This window comes from Lates calcarifer, linkage group LG6 (assembly GCF_001640805.2).
Source record: "Lates calcarifer isolate ASB-BC8 linkage group LG6, TLL_Latcal_v3, whole genome shotgun sequence".
Classification (NCBI taxonomy): Eukaryota; Metazoa; Chordata; class Actinopteri; family Centropomidae; genus Lates; species Lates calcarifer.
In genome coordinates this window covers 25,511,961-25,530,781 of record NC_066838.1, presented here as the reverse complement: position 1 = coordinate 25,530,781, position 18,821 = coordinate 25,511,961, and the positions used below count along the sequence as shown (strand labels likewise).

The following is an 18,821-nucleotide window of genomic DNA, read 5'->3' as shown; positions in this document are numbered from 1 at the left end:
TAAATGCAGAAAGTTAGAGAAAGTTTTTTCCAGTTTGATCACAGGACGAAAAGACAAATGAATGCAGAAAAGCTGCATTCATCCAAGAAGAAGGGCTTAGAAGGCTGGAGTGTGACTATTATTATTTACACTTGACAGAACCATGAGGGATAACTTCATGTGATAAATATGAGCTGCCTTGGCGACTACAGCTGTAGCAGATGCTGACTGGCAGCCTCCAGAGAGCCAAAATCAAAAAAAGTATAGTAGCAAAACTGCATCAAACGGGACCGGTTGTTGTGATATAAGAATTTAAAGAGGATTAACAGAGGCAGACAGATCGAGACGAGGACAGACAGCTGCTGTGTCTTTGCCAATATTCAGGAGAATCAGGGCTGATTGAAAAAGTATGTTTTAAAACCTGCAGGTTCCACAAAACACAGACAAGAGTTGGCACGTACAGCTGGCCAAATACACAGGCAATCAACCCTGTGTTAGAATCAGAGCCAAGATCGTGTCAGGAGACAAAACGGGCGAGAAATAACTGCCTTTTTAGGTATTTCCAAACAGAGGCCTGACATTTGAGAGCTGAGTTTGCTCAACCAAAAATCCATTTAAGCGGAAAGGGCATGAGAAGAGACTGAATTTATTGTTCTGATTGTTTCATTTTTTGAGAGGGAAAGGGGGGGGTCTGCTTCTGTTTACTGCCCCAGAACTGCTCAGGTCAGATCTGATACTGAGCCAGAAATCATCATTTCCTCTGTTTTGTTGTGTCTTACCTGCACTGTCCACTGAGCGTGTCGCAGCTGACGTCGGGGGAGATGATGCCGGGACGAGAGCAGTTGCAGACCTCACACCCCACCACTGGGTGGCAGCCAAACGTCTGGGGCTCACACTGGGTGCACTCAGGACGAAGAGTCCTTGGAGGGCAGATACAATCACCGGTCACGGGTTCACATAACCTTGTACCACAGTTACAGGCTGCAGGAGAGATGAGACGATAAGAGACACATTCAGTTACAGAAAAGACAAAATCTATCAAAAGTCCTCTGCGGGCGTCTCTTCACATACAGTGAGCTCCCAAGTGCTATCAGAGCAGGAGCGTCCCCCTCTATCTTAAAGACTCATCTCCTCTGAGAGCTCCTCCTCTTCTAGTATTGTCCCTCACTTGTAAGTTGCTTTGGATACAAGTGCCAGCCAAGTTAGTAAATGTAATATAGGACAACTAAATTACCTGCTCTGCTTAATTTGTAAGGAAAAAATATGCATCAATTTATAACCCATGTGAATAGAGCTAATCATTTATCATTCAGTCAGCAAATGAGAAACTCACGTCTGCAGTTGGGGAATCCCCAGAAACCTGTGGCACACATGGAGCAGTCTCGGCCGATCACATTAGGTCTGCAGCGGCACTGACCGCCGAACGCCTCACAGGTGTCGCTCTCAGCTCCGACCTCGTGACAAGCGCAAGGCATTGCCCCGTTGTTGAAGAAGGCCGACAGGGACACCGCCGAGCTGAGGCAGAACTTAGAGGCAGTGGCAGGACTGGTGCGATAAGAGAGGGAGGAGGGAACAGCTTTTATAACGTTACAGAGAGAGAGTGAAGCGATGCACTGATAAAAAGGCCAACAAACGCCTCATTAAAGTGAAACATATCTGTCGCACACACTGAACTCCTTCTGCTAAGATACTGACTTGATGTAGAAGCTGTTTTGGCCACAGTTGCTGATAAAGTCATAAGATTTGTCCAGAGGTTCCTCGTTCAGGTAGCTGGAGCTGTAGCTCGTCTGAGGCACGGCCAGCACATAATCCTGGAAAGACACAACACATCAGACAACGACCCTCACTTGAGCTTCAGCTCTTGTTTCCTACTTCTACTACCACACTACACAAGTGTGTTGTAAAGAAATATCTGATCAGCAGCAAACAAAGCCAACGGTAATCAGGACCTGAATGCAACAGTAGAACCAGAGAAATGAAGTAACCAAAGAAGGAAAGGTGAGGAACTCGGCTGTAACTTACCAGCCACAGTGTTTTTCCTGCAGGTATCTGCACAGTGAGGAAGATCTCATGGTCCGTCACATCCAAAATGATCTGATTCTCAGAGATCAGGACGTTACGGCAACCATAAGCGTGAGGACAGAAGGAGGCGTTGGCATGACCTAAAGCACACAGAGTCAAGTAAAATTCATTAGATGTGTTCTTACTTAATCATCCATTCAAACTCTACTATCAAAAATTTCTTTTTTATTTTCATTTTGTTCTGTTATGTATTTCTTTCTTTCTTTAAATGTATTCTCCAACACACGCGTGCTCTTACCTTGCCAGATTCGTCCTCCGTTAATGTAGACCTGCACAGGATATGTAGGGTGGAGAGGCTGGTGATAGTGGAGGATGAAGACGTAACGGCCCAGGGCATGGACACGAGTGGAGAACACTGCTGCATTCTGGGTGAAGTGGATGATGGAAGAAGAGAAGGGAAAAAAAGATAAAGAAAGAAAGAGATGAAGATGAGGGAGAGTGATCTTTAGTTGTCAGAAAGATCCATTATCCTAATTTTTTTCATTATTTTCCCTGAATCAGCCATTTTGTTTTTCATTTGTCTCTGGGCTATTCAACGGGTTATTTTAAGTCTCAACCATGTTTAAAAAGTTACATGTGCAGCAAAGTTACTCCTGTAACTGAAGCTCAGTATGATAGTGATCTATCCTCTTGTGACACAAGAGGAAATGGTTGAGGATGAGTATCAGTTTGGATTTTAGTTCTTCACAGTCCAATTTTTTTTTATTCTCATGTTTCCAAGCATTAGAACCAGCTGGCTATCAGACATTCACATCTACTATATTTCCTCATACACATAAGCCCTGGCATGTTGGGCTTGTTTCCTTTAGTGGTGAGTCCAGCTGCAACTAGTCCAGATGGACCTAATTTAAAGACTTTACATGGTCTGTCCAGGATCTGTCTCATCCTCCATCAGCACTCGTACCTGTTGTGAGTCCAGCCTGACGTGGTCGCTGTGATCCGCTCCATGGGGAGGTCTGTCTCCTCCAGACCAGGCCGGCTCATCCCTCTGGAAGTGCAGAGGAGGGGCTGCAGCAGGGTAGGCCAGGATGGGCTCCTGCATGGAGGAGCTCTGGCCGTCCTTCAAGACCAGCGAGTCTGACGGGGTCTGGAAGCGCGAGGGGGCGCAGGAGGAACTGTGGCAAGATGCAGAAAGAGCACGATTTAGAAAGATGTTTTTTAAGTATGTGGATATTTATATAACTGTTCTTATGGGAATGCACAGTTGCTACTCTACCTGTCAGGTGAGAACTGTCCATGAGTGCTGATGCAGTAGACTTTAGGTTCAATGTACTCCATGGTGAACTGGTCTTTAGGCACCAGGTACACTTTGTGCTGCAGACAAGGAAGAGACAACACAGGTTGGCTTTTAAAAAGAAACCCATGATTACAAGATTTATCTAAAATCAGCTCATGTGACCACTGCACTCCAGGTCTGATCAGGTGACGTGGGTGTAACTTCTCACCAGGAAGAAGCTGGCACGGTCGGAGATGAGCTGGACCTCGACGTCAGTGGGTAGAGAGAAGACAGAGACTCTGTTCTGTCCATCGATGGCCACGACTCGACACAGGAAGCTACACACACACACACACACACACACACACACAGTGATTAAGAGCTGTTGACATACTTGATGGAACACAGACAGTAACAGTAAACTGTGAACCACCTGATGAAGCCCCACATATTTAAAAAACACACAGTCCCTTTCTCTTCTCTTCCTTTAAAGTGTCAACACTTTTTTTGCTCATGCATCCACAATCTGCAGGTCTGTTATCATCCAACATATTTCTTTTAGAATTTATTGTTCCATAAAACTTTGAGTCCCTCCCTAAGACCCTGGTCATGGAAAAATTTCACCTCAAAGTGATTCTATGAATTGATTAAAGTGAGGAAGATGTAGTTTTGGAAAAGAGTGAATAATCAGAGGGGACAGGTCTGATATCAGATCCTTGTACCTGTATTTGCAGTGAAGCAGGGTGACACGGTGCTGGTGTGTTCGTGCTCCCGGCATGTTGACAGCGACAGACAGAGTTTGTGGCAGCTCTTCCTCACTGGAATATTCCACCACCAGAACATAATCACCCGGAGACGACAGACGCGCTCGCAGCTCGACGCTGATCTGTAGCAGAAAGGGGAAATATATTTATTAATCCTCTGGCTCGTGCTGCAGAAAAACTCATGTGGCTGAAGGGAAGTTTCCTCCCTTTTCTGTTCAATGTTCATATTACACAAACATTCTCTGATTCTCCCATTCACTCTCTTACATCGTAGCCGCTGCAGACGGCCATGTCAGGATGGCGTGGGGTGACCTTCTCGGTCGGGCAGGGGCGTGGGAGGTGGTTGTCATGGCGGCAGCTGGCATCATTGCCAGAGATGGAGGGGAAGGAGTCCAGAGAGAGATGCTTGTACAGCAGACAGCTAAGAGAGACCGATAGAGAGAGCTTAGAGAGGACAGCAACTAAAAGCCATGTTTCTTTTTAATGTATTTATGAGGACCACGTGTTCTTATTCACTTTCTTGTCAAGAGTTATCATGAAATAAAACATGTAATTAAATGAGTTTTAGAGGTGCTGGTAGGCAGAGCTATCATCTTTTCTGTGGACAAAGCCAGGCTAGTTGTCCAGTCTTTTTGCTGAGCCTAGCTAACCCCTCGTTGACTGTAGCTTCATATTTACTGTTACGACATGAGAGTGGCAAAGCAAATAAGCATATTCCCCATTAATAAACTATTACTGGGCAAGTAAACACATGTGGAGCTGTACTTGGTGAAAGAAAGCTTTGGTTAGCAATCAGTCGGTTGATTTTCTGGTTGATTTTTAATGGAAATTATTTGCATATATTTACTTCTGGTTGGCGTCCGGTACAGAGCTGTAGGTGCAGGGTTCTGTAACCTTGATCTGCAGGATGGGAGCTTCATAGTAGGCACTGGGCAGCAGGACTAGGTAATCCTGAGGGTAAAACAGAGCATGAATACAGTGTGTAAATGATCAATAAACACATACAGTGTAAATTTCACAGTAAAAACACAAACCTGTGCAGTGTATTGAAATTTTGGTAACATAACACGACAATACATTTCTTCCTGGGCTTTCTGCACTAACGCTGGCTTTGTGTCACCTGTTAGAGACTGAAGTGTTAGTGTACATGTGTAAAAACATATATGTTTGTCTCACCAGCAGGACTCCCTCAGCCTCAATAACCACAGTCCAGGTTCCCGGGTTCAGGACAAACGGCTCCACAAAGTTATTCTGGGGAACGTTGACAAAGGTCGGCTCCACGCTCGGAGCAAAGACGATCTGTTTGGACTGCTCTGAACCTAGAAAACGTTTACAGACACAGCAGAAATGTACAGTGTAAGATATTAAAACTGAAACATAATGCGACTACTGTAGATGCATTTGAGGGGAAAAAATGTGAAAATTAGGCAACATAACATAAATTAACAGCATTAAAACTATTTAAAAGTCAGTTTTAGTTTTTAAAAAACTATGATAAAATTTGAGAAATATACAAAAAAAACCTTATACATAAATTTCCTCTACTAATGTTTTGTTCTCGCTCACAGGCAAAAACAGTCATACTGATACTCTCTTGTGATTGGTGGATACCTACCTCTGCGGTTCACCTGATAGGCTGTTATTTTACCGTTGGAGGTGGCGCCCTCAGAGTTTACATATCTGAGGATGAAACGAGTCAGATAGACGTCTGCCTCGCTCACATAAACCTGAAGCTTCACTGCAGTCTACAGGGTCAGGGTCCAAAAAAGAACGAGCAGGGGAGAGGAGGAAGTGTGGGGGATAGAAGATATGAATCCTTAGTTTTAAATCCCTGAAATTTGCACTGATCTGTGGCCCCGAAGGTGAGAGAAGACAGAGCTTCTAGAGCAAGAGGCCGCCACCAAAGAAAACATTCCTCTTCCATCATCTCCTATTCTAATCCTGGAATAAGCGATAAAAGGCCAGAAAGAAGAAAAGCAGCATTATTTTAGTCCCAGTGCAGCACTTACAATTACCACAGCGGTAGTTCCAGCCGTCCTCTATGACCGACACCCTGCCCCGAACATCTGAACCCCCCCAGCTGGCGTAACGCAGCACCACATGGAAAAGGTCTGGAGAGTTGACCGACACCGACACCAACACCTTGGACTGTCAGGGGACCAGTGAGCAAGGCAGCAGGCAGGATTGGGACACAGGAAGAAACAGCAGAGCAAAGGAAAGAACCAAGGAAAGGAGAACACCAAGACAGACAGAGAAACCAAACCGAAAGGAAGACCTTAATACCATCACCTTCATCACCAAAAGAAACCCAAAATACTCCCCTCTGGATTTTCACCTCTCAGCACAAACATCCACAGACGCTCAGGAGCAATTAACCAGTAAAAAAAATCAAAAATATCTTTCCTGAATGCTCCTACAGCTTCTCAAATTCAGGTAAAGCTAGTCATTTCAGAACCAGTTTAAAAAAGTTTAAACAAAATTTGCGTAAACTACTCTATCCACAGAGGAGTTAAGTAAATGTTAACATACAGTATTTAAAATGTTTTAAAATGTTAAACTTTTATAAACTTGTTTTAAAAGTATATGTGCTGAGAAGTAAATCTACCAAAGAGAAATATCCACACCAACATTCAGCCATGGAGCAAGCTGTCTGATTCGTGCAGGAGGAGCTTAGAGGATGGGCCACAGTCACAAAAATATGTACGTATACAAAATGTGTATCATATAATTGTACTATCAAACATGTAACATAACAACAAATCTGTGATATATCAATAAATATAACACTTGAGACTATTTATCAAAGTGTATAAATGTATTATCAATACAACATTAATACTAGATATTAATGAACAAAAGCATTTCAAGGTATTTGCATAACAAAACTGCTGGTGAGGGGTTAAAAAGTTGTGTTCCTACCTGGATCGGAGACATCTGAGCATAACCTCTCCAGCTGAAGTCTTTGAACTCCAGAGGGTTGTAGCCAAATCGCACCGGTCTGCCATCCAGCATGGTCCCCTCCTCGATCTCAAACTTCAGATGGTGGAGGTCTGGGAAGTAATGATCCGGACGAGGTCTGCAGGCACAGAAAAAAATCCAGTTAGAAAGTGAAAGGGCTGAGGTAGAAATGTCACAGTCTTAAGATTTACAAAGGTCTCTCACAGGTGTGAGACGTACGATTTTCTTATTTTAGAATGACTTTTTTGATGTGCTAAAGCTTAATATAACTCATGACCCACAAAAACATTAACATTTTTTGTCCGAATAAAGTTGGTAAAATAAGGGAAGGTATCTCTTGTCCAGAAGCAAGCTAACACACTTTAACTCCTGTGCTCTCAATATGCATTTTGATTCCTTAAAATATTCCTATTGTACGGTATAGCTACTGTTGAACTCACAGGTTACACTTTGCTCCCTCCACGTTGGGTCTGCAGCGACAGCGGCCGTTCCTCTCCCCACAAGACTGACCTGCTGAACCTCCGATGTCACACTGGCAACCTTAAATACATTCATGTAAACTTCAACGCTTTTGTTTCGAGGGGAAACTTATGATGGTTTTAAAGTTCTGATGAACATTTACCCTGGCAGCCAAAGTAGCTGTGCTCCTGAAGGTTGTAGTAGCCATCTTTGCAGGTGGAACAGGTTCCACTGCACGCGTTGGGCTTACAGTGACACTGACCAGTTTCCTGTCAAGAAAAAAAAGCATTATTATTACAGGGCTTGTCTTAAGAAAAAGCACAGTATAAATCGTCATATTGTATGTTTGGTAGTGGATACAAATGGAAACAAAATGATCAAAGTTTTAACCAGAAGAATCTATGTAACACAAAAAGCTTCAAAACTAACCTCATGTCACATCAATCAAACATCAAAAATTCTTTAATCCTAGAATCTGATTTCTGTCTTTCAGGCCAAATATTCATGCCATAACTGCATTGAAGCATATTCATCTTTACAAGATGGCACTACAGAGTTAATGCTCAGGAAAAGTTAATTTTTAAAGTCAAATCTTAGACAGGAAGGTACATTACATGTCAGAGGAGGGAGCAGGCTTGAACTCACCTGTGCACACTCTGCGACACCACTCAGAGTCCCTGCAATGTGACACTCGCAGTCTGCAGGAGAAAGCAGACACACAGGCATTAGCCCAATTGTGAGCTGTATTTACTGCATCCAGTCCCGTGAGACATTATGTGAGGTGTGTATTTTGTAGTATATCTTACTGGAGCAACCCTCAGGAGTGTCAGGAGAGAGGTTCCAGTACAGAGGTTTACATTTGTCGCAGGCTGGGCCCTCCACATGTGGACGACACTCACATTGGCCCTAAGATAATAAAAGTCTCCTATAAGTCTATTTCTACTGCAGAACTCAAGGCTAACAATGCTACAACAAACATTTCTAAAATCTATATGACTTGCAGTTACAGTGAAATCCCTGAATTTAACAGATTTAATTAAACGTAGCATGACACAGGATCTCTCAGCAGTGGCAGAGTAAATCAGTGACATAATTACAGTGGTTGTTTATGCTATTGCTTACAATTTTGTGATTGCACCTAATTCTAAAACATTAAGTCATAAAAACATAAAAGTAATAATATTGTATATATATCAGTAGTGTACATTAAAATAAAATCATGTCAAATCTGCCCTGATACGCAGGTGTACAGCCGACATTTAAGCCAAATTTAATTAGTAAAATAATCAAAAGACAGACAAATAAAACAAAAATACTTACCACCGGTGGCTGCACCACGTACTGAACAGATCCGGCAGGGTGACAGGTACCAGCTTTAAATGTCAAAGAAAAAAATAACATCACTCACACTGTTGTAAGGTTGATGTGTGAGTTTGGTTATCCATTGTTGTTTCTGAAGTGTTAAAAATACTCATATTTAACTGAGCAAGTACACTCAGTTAACATTAAAAAATGTTACCATCTTACAATAATTATATTATCTTCAAGTTAAATTTAGGTTATTCCGTAAATATATTTAATATTTAATAGACATATCAAATTAAATCTCTGGTTGTTGATACCTGCATGTTGCTAAGTTAGCTAGCAGATGTACAGTATGGTAGCACTTTTTTTCCCAGGTAATAATTCCGCATACAGCTATCTGCCTTTAATTTAAAGGGTGAAGAAACTCTTGACTAGAGTTCAGAAAAAGGGATGGTTAATATTATAAAACCTAGAACTAAGCAGCTGAAACAACACTTTGCTAACCAAAAAAACACAGCCTAGCCATACTATGCTAACACAGAGTTAACCAGTTACAGGAATTTGGCGTTAACGTTAGCTTGTTAGCCTAGCTAGCTAAAGATATTAGCTAGCCTGCTGACCTTCTAACCTCATGAACACAATGTTTACAAAAACAAGACATCACTAACAACTATATTTGTAAAAAATAATATTGTATTTACCATCTTAATACAACTTTTACCAGAATTTGGATTTAATATTAGGTAATGTTAGCTTCTTAGCTTAGCTAGCTAAGCTGCTTAGCTGCTGACCTTCCAACCTCTTAAGTGCCATGTTAACAAAAATCACTGACAATTATTTTTGTAAAAATATACAGTTTTCAGTTAACTACCATTCAGTGAATGTTCCTTTGGCTCCATCCACAGGTTTTAATCTTAACCAATGACATTAGTTCTTATTCAAACAGCAGTTTGTGAACGTATTACTAAAGCTACTATTTCAGCCTGTGTGTGTGTGAGACTGTGTGTACTATGTGATTAGCTGTAGGCCACAATGACTACAGCTGTCACACCTGACTTTTATTATGGGCAAATTCTATGTGTCTGCCTGTTTACCCTGTATGAGTGTGTGTGCATGTGTGTCATTACCTTGGCAGTTAGGGAAGCCGTAGGCGCCATGTGCACAACTGTCACACCTCAGTCCCACCACGTTGGGCAGACACACACACTGTCCTGTCACCTGGTCGCAGCTGGTGTAGCGAGAGCCCTCTGCAGAACACTGACAAGCTGCAACAAACACATTTTCAACTCCAGTTATTCATCTGCCCTATTTACTGACTGATGACTACTGTATTGATATAGTTACAGTGGTTTCGGAAAATATTCAGACCCCTTCCATTTTTGCACTTTTCGTCTTTATTGTGCTGGAGATTTAACTTCAGATGGATAGAATCGCCATTTTGGCCTATAACCTTTATGTTTACTGTGATATCAAAGCCACAAAGTAAAAATGCTCTTTTACAAGAAAATAAGACTTATAGGACTAAACAATCTACACATAATACTTACATATTTTCCACTGTACAACTATTAATCTGTAAATCTGTAAAGTAACTCAAGTTTTCAGATGAATAGAAAGTATCAGAAAATGCAAATATGCAAGTACAGGTACCTCCAAATGGTAAATAAGTAAATGTACTTAGTTACTTTCCACCATTGCTACAGCATCAAACAAATCTTTACAGATGATAATTTCTGTAGTTGAGTTGTTTCCATTACTTTCACCAGGGAGGTATTTTGAGGATTGATTAAAGTTCAGTGACATACGTGTGCAGCTTGGGTAACCGTAGTAACCAGGGGCACACTGGTCACACGACGCTCCGCTGTAATTGGGCCGGCAGTGGCAGTGACCTGAGGCAGTGCAGCTGGCGTCCAATGAGGTGCGAGGATCACAGGTGCACACTGAGAAAACAAGAAGTGAGACATGTCCTTATGGAAAAATTGAGTCCATATTTGGGAATTTAACACTGTTGTTCTATCTACTTCATAGTGTGCCAAGAATAATACGGAGGGTTATAATATGGAGGAACTCTTTTGCTCCTTTGATTTGAGTTTTAGGAATGTTTGATCATTTTTCGGGGGCATATTAATTATAACAGAACTGCACGATAGCTTATAAATGCTAACTCTGGATGACTTCCTGTTAGTGATTTAAGAGCCTTCATGAATAATCAAATAGATCACCATTCCCATTCTGCTTTAAGCTTTAAGAATCCTAAAATTTAACAAGGCAGTATAACACTTCATAACAAGGTGCGTAAAGTTGAGTGTTACCATGTGTGTGCAGTCAAAAAGGATATTAAATTTTTTCGTCATTACAGTATGTTGGGAGGGGGATCAGCAGTAACAGGTGACTTTAATCTGACGTTCTCTCCAGGTTTCTGTGTAAATGTGTGTGTGTACCTTGACAGTTGGGGTAGGAGTGAAATCCAGATCTGCATTGTTCACATCGAGGTCCCTGAAACTCTGGTTTACAAAGACAGCGACCTGAGGCGTCGCAGACTTCAGGGAGAGAGCCGACTGAGCTGCAACCACAGACTGGAGAGAGAGAGAGAGGGTTCCCACACCATCTTAAAGATCAAATTCAATGACATTTCAAGGACTTTCCAGGCCAAAATTCCCTCAAATTCCACTGGCAGGCTTTACAGAAGCAGACAGAGTGAGAGGAAGAGTGGCCACAGATGACTCACGTTGGCAGAGTGGGTAGTTGAAGTAGCCCGGCGCACACTGGTCGCACTGGTAACCCTGGAAACCACTCCGACACACACTGTGACCCGTCACCAAGTCACATGACCCGTCCAGACAGCCGGGACCTGAACACTGACAGGCTGGATGGACACGCACACACAAAAACAACAAAACACAAACCAATAAATAACAGTCCCTAAAGACAAATACAGACAAGGGCAGCGTACAATATTTGTGAATGTTTGTTTGTTCAAGTTACTCAAAGTATTTCTATGTGTTTAGCAGCCTCACTGACTGAAGGTGTAAAAGTGAAACTATTCACACTGATTAACACGTCTTGGTGGAATGCTGTTTTCTCAGGAGTGTGTGTGTGCGAGTGTGTGTGAGGTTACTCCTGGGTGGCAAACTAACAGGATAAATAAACAAACTAATAAATAAAGCGCCTGGAATTCCTGACTCTGTTTGTGTATTTGTATTTTTGTCTGAGTGTGTGTGGTAAACAAATGGGCCACAATCCCTTAACATTCAACACTAAAATAGCTGTAAATTCTTCCAGTAATTTGAACAAACCTCAATTAAAGCACAATTTACTGTCTTTAACTGTCAAAAAGACAACAGGCAAAGCATCATGTTGTATTATTCATTATGTGTGTTTTGCTTTTGCTGTGTTTTTGGTCTTAACATTTTAGTAAATTTAGTTTTCCAATGTTTTATATAATCATAGCTGCAGCTCTAATATGTTTTTCTGTTAATCTATCCATGCGTCCGTCTCTCACCCTGACAGTTGAGTCCATAGAAACCTGGAGCGCAGGTGTCACAGTGGTCACCGGTGAAACCTGGTTTACAGATGCAGGTTCGAGTCCGGGGGTCCGGCCTGCACGAGTTATCCACAGTCCCTGCTGCGCTGCACTCACAGTCTGCAGACAGAATTTAAACATGTTTGTCAGCAATGTTTCTTTCTTCAGAAGTTATTTAATGTTTTATAAGGAGGATGAGAGAAAGAAAAACAGTGAGATTCAGTTTAAGTTCCTCTCTATGATGAGAATGAACTTCTCCTCTCCTCTGCTTTCCAAATTATATTTATCACAAACCAAACACAAACAGATATGAGCAGAACCACAGCAGGTGGCTGTGCAGAAAATTAAAAACGTGCTCAGTGTGTGTGAGGTTGGACTGAACAGTGTCTTTGTCCATCTTATCACACTGAACTGAAACTCCATTCAAACTACGGCGATTTTCCCAAAACTCCCCAAATGACGTAAACCCAAAACAAATATATGAGATAAGAGAATTGAAACTTTAATGCTGATTCAGCTGCAGAACTCTGCACAAAGGTGTGAAATAAAGAAATAAACTAACATCTACAGCTTCACAACCCCAGAACAGAGCAGAGAGATTAAAGTTCAGGTCTTACTGATGATCTCTCCTGCTGGTTTTGCCTCGCCGTTGTTGTTGTTGGTGGGATAGGTGGGGATGGCTGGTGGAGAGAAGGAATGAGGTTAAACCAGAGCCCAGACACTTTCTGTTGCAGGTGTTTCTGTTTCTGTAACTCACGGTAACAGTCAGGGAAGTTGATGAAGCCGCTGGCGCAGGAGTCGCAGTTCTCCCCGGTGTAATTTGGTTTGCAGAAACAGCGACCGGTCAGATCCTCGCAGGTACCATCTGTAAACTCTGACTGACAGTCACAGGCTGCAGGGAGGCAGAGAAAAGAGGAGCAAAGAGATAAATATACACTACAATTAAGTTTTGTCTCCATTTAATCATGTTATCTGAGGGACGACTGTCACTCACGTGAGCAGGCCAGTGGGGAGTCAATGGGGTGGTCAGGTGACCTGTAGTAGGTGGGGATACAGCGCTCACAGTTGACTCCAGTGGTGTGATGCTGAGAAGGAAAAGTTTCCATTACAGTTACCTCATCATGACTGTAATCAGTAACCAAATGTAATCATCTGCCGTCAGAAGACATTATCATTTGAGGCAACGACTGAATTGAGTCGTCGTTACCTGACAGTTGAGGCAGACTCCTCCTCCTCTGTGGTGTCCGTGGATATCGACGCTGCCTCTCCTCTGATTGACCTCGGGGTCGTAGTAACAGTCAAATGAATGACGGTGACAGTTGCACGCTGCAAAGACACAAAGTGAAACACAATCTTTGGATCTTTTCACGAGCAGGTGAATCAACAAGAAACACACACGAAGCTTTGTGAAACAACAGTGTAAAGATTCACCTGTGAGATAAAAAAAAACGCTGCGAGCCAAGAGTCAAGAAGCAGGAAAAGAGGAGAAAAGAGAACAAAGAGGAGAATGACAGGAAACAAGACAAGACAAAAATCAGAAAGAAAAGCAGAGCATCCAGTCAGGCCTTGTTCAGGCTGACAGCCCAAATCAGTCTTCTGGTATATCCAGATTGATTTTAGAAAGTCTAAACCCACTCAAAAACCAAATTATATTGTATGTGACATCTGAAACAACATTAATCATTAATCTCAGTCTGCTCTAAGAAGTCACTTCAAATGCAGTCGCTCTGAAATCTGTTTCCTCTGGCAGGTGTTCATTACACTCCACGACGGATCATATTCAGCATGTTTCCAAACAAATCAAAAAAGACTGAAATGAGAGAAGCTGTGATTAAGACAACCACACAGACTTAATCATCTCTCTGAGGGACATTTGATGAAAGTCAGTTATCAGATACTTTATTTCAAAGACAGTCATCAAAGAATGATGCAGTCTCTTTTTTTGTGATGTGGGCAGATATTTTCAGGGGGTGAGAATTAAAAGAGAAAAAACAACAAGAGTCGAGCTGACAAGGTTTTAACATGTATATTACTGTGCACATACTTAAAGGTAGTTAAGACACACAAGCTTTAAATTCACCCAAGCTTAAATATCCATCATCCATCTTTTAAAACTGCTCATTCTTTATAAACAAATAACATAAAATGTAGGAGTTGTGTCTGGAATATAACATAAATGTGACATATCACATTTTTTGTCTTTGAGCATGTTGCTGTGGAGCATCTGGTTCGTCTCTGGTTCAACAAATAATCTACTCACCTTCAGTTCTACTTTTTACAACCTCTCATACAGTCACTCTAAACTTTTTTTATGTGAAAACAGGTCTGAAAGCAGATGTTCAAATGTTCATTTGGTGGTTTCTATACAGGAAGGACAAGTTAAACGTTAGGAAACTACAACCCTTGAAGAAGAAGAAGAAGAAGAAAACGTCTTCCTTTGATTAATGAATAAAGAGAAACCAAAGTTTAATGGCTTAGTTTAACCTTAACATCATACACACAGTGAGAAGATTCCATGTGTCTCTTAACTTAATCTAAGATTAAAGAAAGAGAATTGCATCCTTAAGAAGTACATGTGCCCAAAGCCCAGACCGACCTTAAGTCTTCACACAGACTCAGTGAAACCCTGATAAGAGTTTTTCAGTCTTATCTGCCCCTCAGCGCCTGAGAGGTGCTGGCTGAATAAACCAGCGCTCCTTATCCTGCAGCTCCAACTCCAGTCTGATAGTACAGAGAGTTGTTCTCAGACATGAGCAACACTGCAGTTTTATTTTCTTCAAATGCCCCCCAGAAATTTCAGTTTGGTACACTACCCTCTGCACTGCTAGGCTCTGCTGGATTTTAGATTTTCCTCTCAGACCTTTTTGTTCAATTTAATTTTCTGTTTGAAGTTCCAGTGCATTTCCATCTTTTTTCAAAGGCCACACCTCCAGTTCGTAATGCAGGCTTTCTATCAACACCTTTAAGTTTCAAGCCCAAGTCAAGACATTTTTCAGGCTTTGGAAAACTCCTCTGGAGGAGGACATGTCACAACCGTTCTCACAAGCTGAGTAGAACGTCTTCTGATGAATAAACTAAACTTCAAGAGTAAAATCTGTGGAGTGCAACTTTAAGCAGCACCCCTCAGGATCTGACGTTGTAGCTCATACTCACATCAGATAAAACTAAAATAAAGTGATTACAGCTTTTCCCTCCTCACAATCTAATCTGCGTTATAACTGAGCAAGAAAAATCCCAATACACCACTGTGACTTACAGTGTGAACAGAACCTTATCCTCCATAGTCTCATGACTGCAGCTGCAGCAGAAGTTGCATCTGTAGTTTTGTTCATATCATGTTGACCTTTACTGACCCTGCTACTACTGTGATACCCATGTTGTTCCTTGTTAAATATAACTGCAGCTTTGATAACAGACGACTCTCGCATGTAAATATAACCAGCGTTTGGATAACACCAAGTTCACCCCCACGGACTCAAACGGTTCAGTTTCAGGGCACGATCAAACATTTCAGCTGATGATCCTGATGAAAGTCGCTGATGTGACGGTCAATCGTTCACAAAAACCATTTAACACCTTCTAGAGACGCTGCTCAGACGTGCATGTGTGAAAGTTATCAAGAAAGCTAACAGCAGCCCATGTGTTCGTTCAGCCTCATTAAATTAAAGCCAACTAGTTCTGTTGAACCAATACATGAAAGAAAACGCATTCCTCTGCAGGGATCAGTGATTTAACCCTGTGTGTGTGTGTGTGTGTGTGTGTGTGTGTGTGTGTGTGTGTGTAGCATGACTGCTTCTATATATGCTTGTGTGCATCGATGCATAGTATCAGGCTGCACTCACGTTCGCATTCGTTGGCGCTGTAGGTCGTGGCTGGTTTCCACGGTAACTGGTTGTATCCGGGGCAACACTGGTCACAAGACACGCCACAGGTGTTATGCTGACAGTCGCACTGCAACCTGCTAAACAACAACAACAACAACAACAGCGTTAGAAAAGAAAACAACAAATAGAATTCAAAAGCATATCGGTGATAACACACAGTCAAAGTCTGATTTTGGACTTTACATCTCAATTTATCACTATTACACTGACACACACACACACACACACACACACACACACACACACACACACACACACACACACCTGGACAGACACACTGCAGACACAAAAGGCTGAGATATGCCTGTGGTATGTACCGATCTCAGCCAATTGTGTTTTGGGTAAAACATCATTTGAACTCTTCTCAAAAGTTCACATTCCTCTACCTCTTACCCTGCTATTGTCACTTCAAAGAAAGAAAGGAAGAGAGAAAGAAAGAGAAGTGTGAAAGAAAGTGAAAAGAAAGGAGAAAAGTGGAAATAGACCCTCCCAACAATGAAAGAGTTAATCTTTCTCCTTCATCGACAGCAGCTGACTGCTTCACCCTGGCTTTTAATCCGATTAGTCTGTAAACCTGCGGCCTGCGGAGTGTGGCCAAAACACAGCAGGGAGAGAGAAAAACCCTCTTAACGCTATTCTCTCGTCTCTCTGAGTCCTCTTTCCCGGTCAGAGAGACACAAACACAGAGGACTTGAGTCACGGGAGAGAAGTGTGATCAAAAGGAAGGAAAAAAAAAACACTGACAATCAGCTAAGAAATGTTATTCCTGTCTCTCCAGAGTCATTGACTCCAATCCTGTAACAATCCTATTTTCGGAGCAAATATCAGACGACTCAACCTGTAACTGAAAGCACAGGTGAAAAGTGAATGTGTTTTTGCTTCTATGTTTTTCACATGTTTTGCTGATGACTCGCTCCTGTAGCATTGATGAAAAGAGGTTTTTTTCTTCTCAAAATTGACTTTAAAATGACCTTAATTCAGGTACTACTCAAGTCAAATCCGCATGTTTAACTTTTCTGGCTGTGCAAGAGTCAAAACCTAGAATAGTCTGCAAAAGAATCATTTCCAAACAATCAAACTTTGATGCTCAGATGTTGATTAAATCTACATAACAACAACAAGAGGCAGAGCGAGCAGTGACAGTTCATTCTGCTCAGAAGGACCAGACCTTTTGATATTAGAGATGTAACGATATCAAAATCTCATGATACGATGATACCTTGGTAACAAATTCAAGTTTGGGTTGAAATCACCGTCCATTCAATTCTTGAAAGGTCAAAAATCTCTGTATATTAAAATAAGTCTCTATTTGAATCGTATTTTAACTCTGTAAATTGTCTGAAAACTGAAAGGCTGCTCTGCTGTGGTGAGTTGTGCTACTGCGCTCTACTGATAACACGTCTGTATATTGTGTTTCAACAGGGCTGATTGTGTTTCCAGCTTTCACCTTAACTATCACTATATTGTTATATTTCCTGTGAAACTTATATGGAATGGTGTTTTTTCTTGGCCAGGTCTCCCTCGAAAAGAGACTGCAGTCTCAGGGGACTTCCAGGTTAAATAAAGGTTAAATAAATTAAACAAATAAATAAAAACATCCAGTCAATCTCTTTCTCAAACACAAACACACTTTAATTCACATGCTCCCTGGTGCATCCTCTAACTCTCTGGCTCTCCATCCTTCTTTCCTCTCCTCCCTGGCGATCAGCTCGGTTCAAGCGTTTTAGGAAATGACTTTCAATGGAGGGTTTCCATCCAAATTCACTACTTCCTGGTTTCAGCCTTTAGCAATGGACCAGAAGCTTCCTGACCGAAGCAGATTGAGCTTTTTCATTACTCACAGGAGTATTCAGCTGAATTCAATTTAAATGGGCTAATAGTTTGACATTAAAAGCACAAACAATGTGCTTAGAAAACATTGTTTTAAAGGTGCTGTACGTAAGTTTTTGCTAACAAATAGCAAAGTTACCATTAACAGCTGTTTGCTTACCAGACTAGAAGAAGTTCAGCATTGTACCTCATTCTTTTACAAACTGAAAGTTGTGTCCAGAAAAGTAACACCAAGTGTTAACTCTACCTTCTATCACTTCCTATGAGTCTATATCTTGTAGACACTGTACAGAGCAGAGTCTGACCTCAGACACACTGTCAGGTGTGTGTTTAAACTTGTTAAAATTTAGCTAAACCTCACGTCCTGTGTGTGTCTGTCAGTATTTGTAGCGGGGTCTGGAGCAGACAGATGTGGAGGACTGTGTGTGTTTGATGGGTGTTTGTAATATCTCTGAAGGCCCCAAAGTTATAGTAAGAAGACGTGTGTATACTTTCACATATCTGCATGTGTATACTGTCACGCTTGGACACACATTTTTACACACTTACGCAGAAGACCTTTTCCCCTGGATGTGTAAAGTCCAATCAGAAACCTAAAGGAAAAACTGAGCTTTTGTCCAGAGTTTGCATGAATTCCTCTTCTCTTACATACTGTTTGACCAACTTAAATGCATAGAGTTCACAATTTAGTCAATGTAAGATGAATTTTCACCAGTAAACTGCACTAATATGACAAACTGTGTAGGACTGTTTCATTTGTGTTAAAGCCACCAATCTGTTACAAGCAGGTTAAAACAAATCCTTAGACATGACACTCAGAC

At 41.6% G+C, this 18,821-nt stretch overlaps 1 protein-coding gene across 1 annotated transcript in view; it reads right to left on the bottom strand.

Moving 5' to 3' along the window:
• Nucleotides 1-18,821, bottom strand: part of lama5 (laminin, alpha 5) — a gene marked incomplete at its 5' end in the record, with an annotated part of 78,742 nt that overhangs the window by 18,706 nt on the left and 41,215 nt on the right. The window contains 29 exon segments of the mRNA XM_018682871.2: nt 759-960; nt 1,313-1,524; nt 1,675-1,790; nt 2,002-2,141; nt 2,300-2,426; nt 2,966-3,176; nt 3,278-3,375; nt 3,507-3,615; nt 4,000-4,163; nt 4,309-4,462; nt 4,889-4,992; nt 5,218-5,360; nt 6,051-6,189; nt 6,961-7,117; nt 7,440-7,539; nt 7,622-7,727; nt 8,104-8,156; nt 8,265-8,364; nt 8,779-8,831; nt 9,891-10,028; nt 10,569-10,703; nt 11,205-11,339; nt 11,492-11,629; nt 12,266-12,406; nt 12,904-12,966; nt 13,044-13,178; nt 13,281-13,371; nt 13,494-13,612; nt 16,129-16,244. Coding sequence (XP_018538387.2) covers nt 759-960; nt 1,313-1,524; nt 1,675-1,790; nt 2,002-2,141; nt 2,300-2,426; nt 2,966-3,176; nt 3,278-3,375; nt 3,507-3,615; nt 4,000-4,163; nt 4,309-4,462; nt 4,889-4,992; nt 5,218-5,360; nt 6,051-6,189; nt 6,961-7,117; nt 7,440-7,539; nt 7,622-7,727; nt 8,104-8,156; nt 8,265-8,364; nt 8,779-8,831; nt 9,891-10,028; nt 10,569-10,703; nt 11,205-11,339; nt 11,492-11,629; nt 12,266-12,406; nt 12,904-12,966; nt 13,044-13,178; nt 13,281-13,371; nt 13,494-13,612; nt 16,129-16,244 — 3,699 coding nt within the window.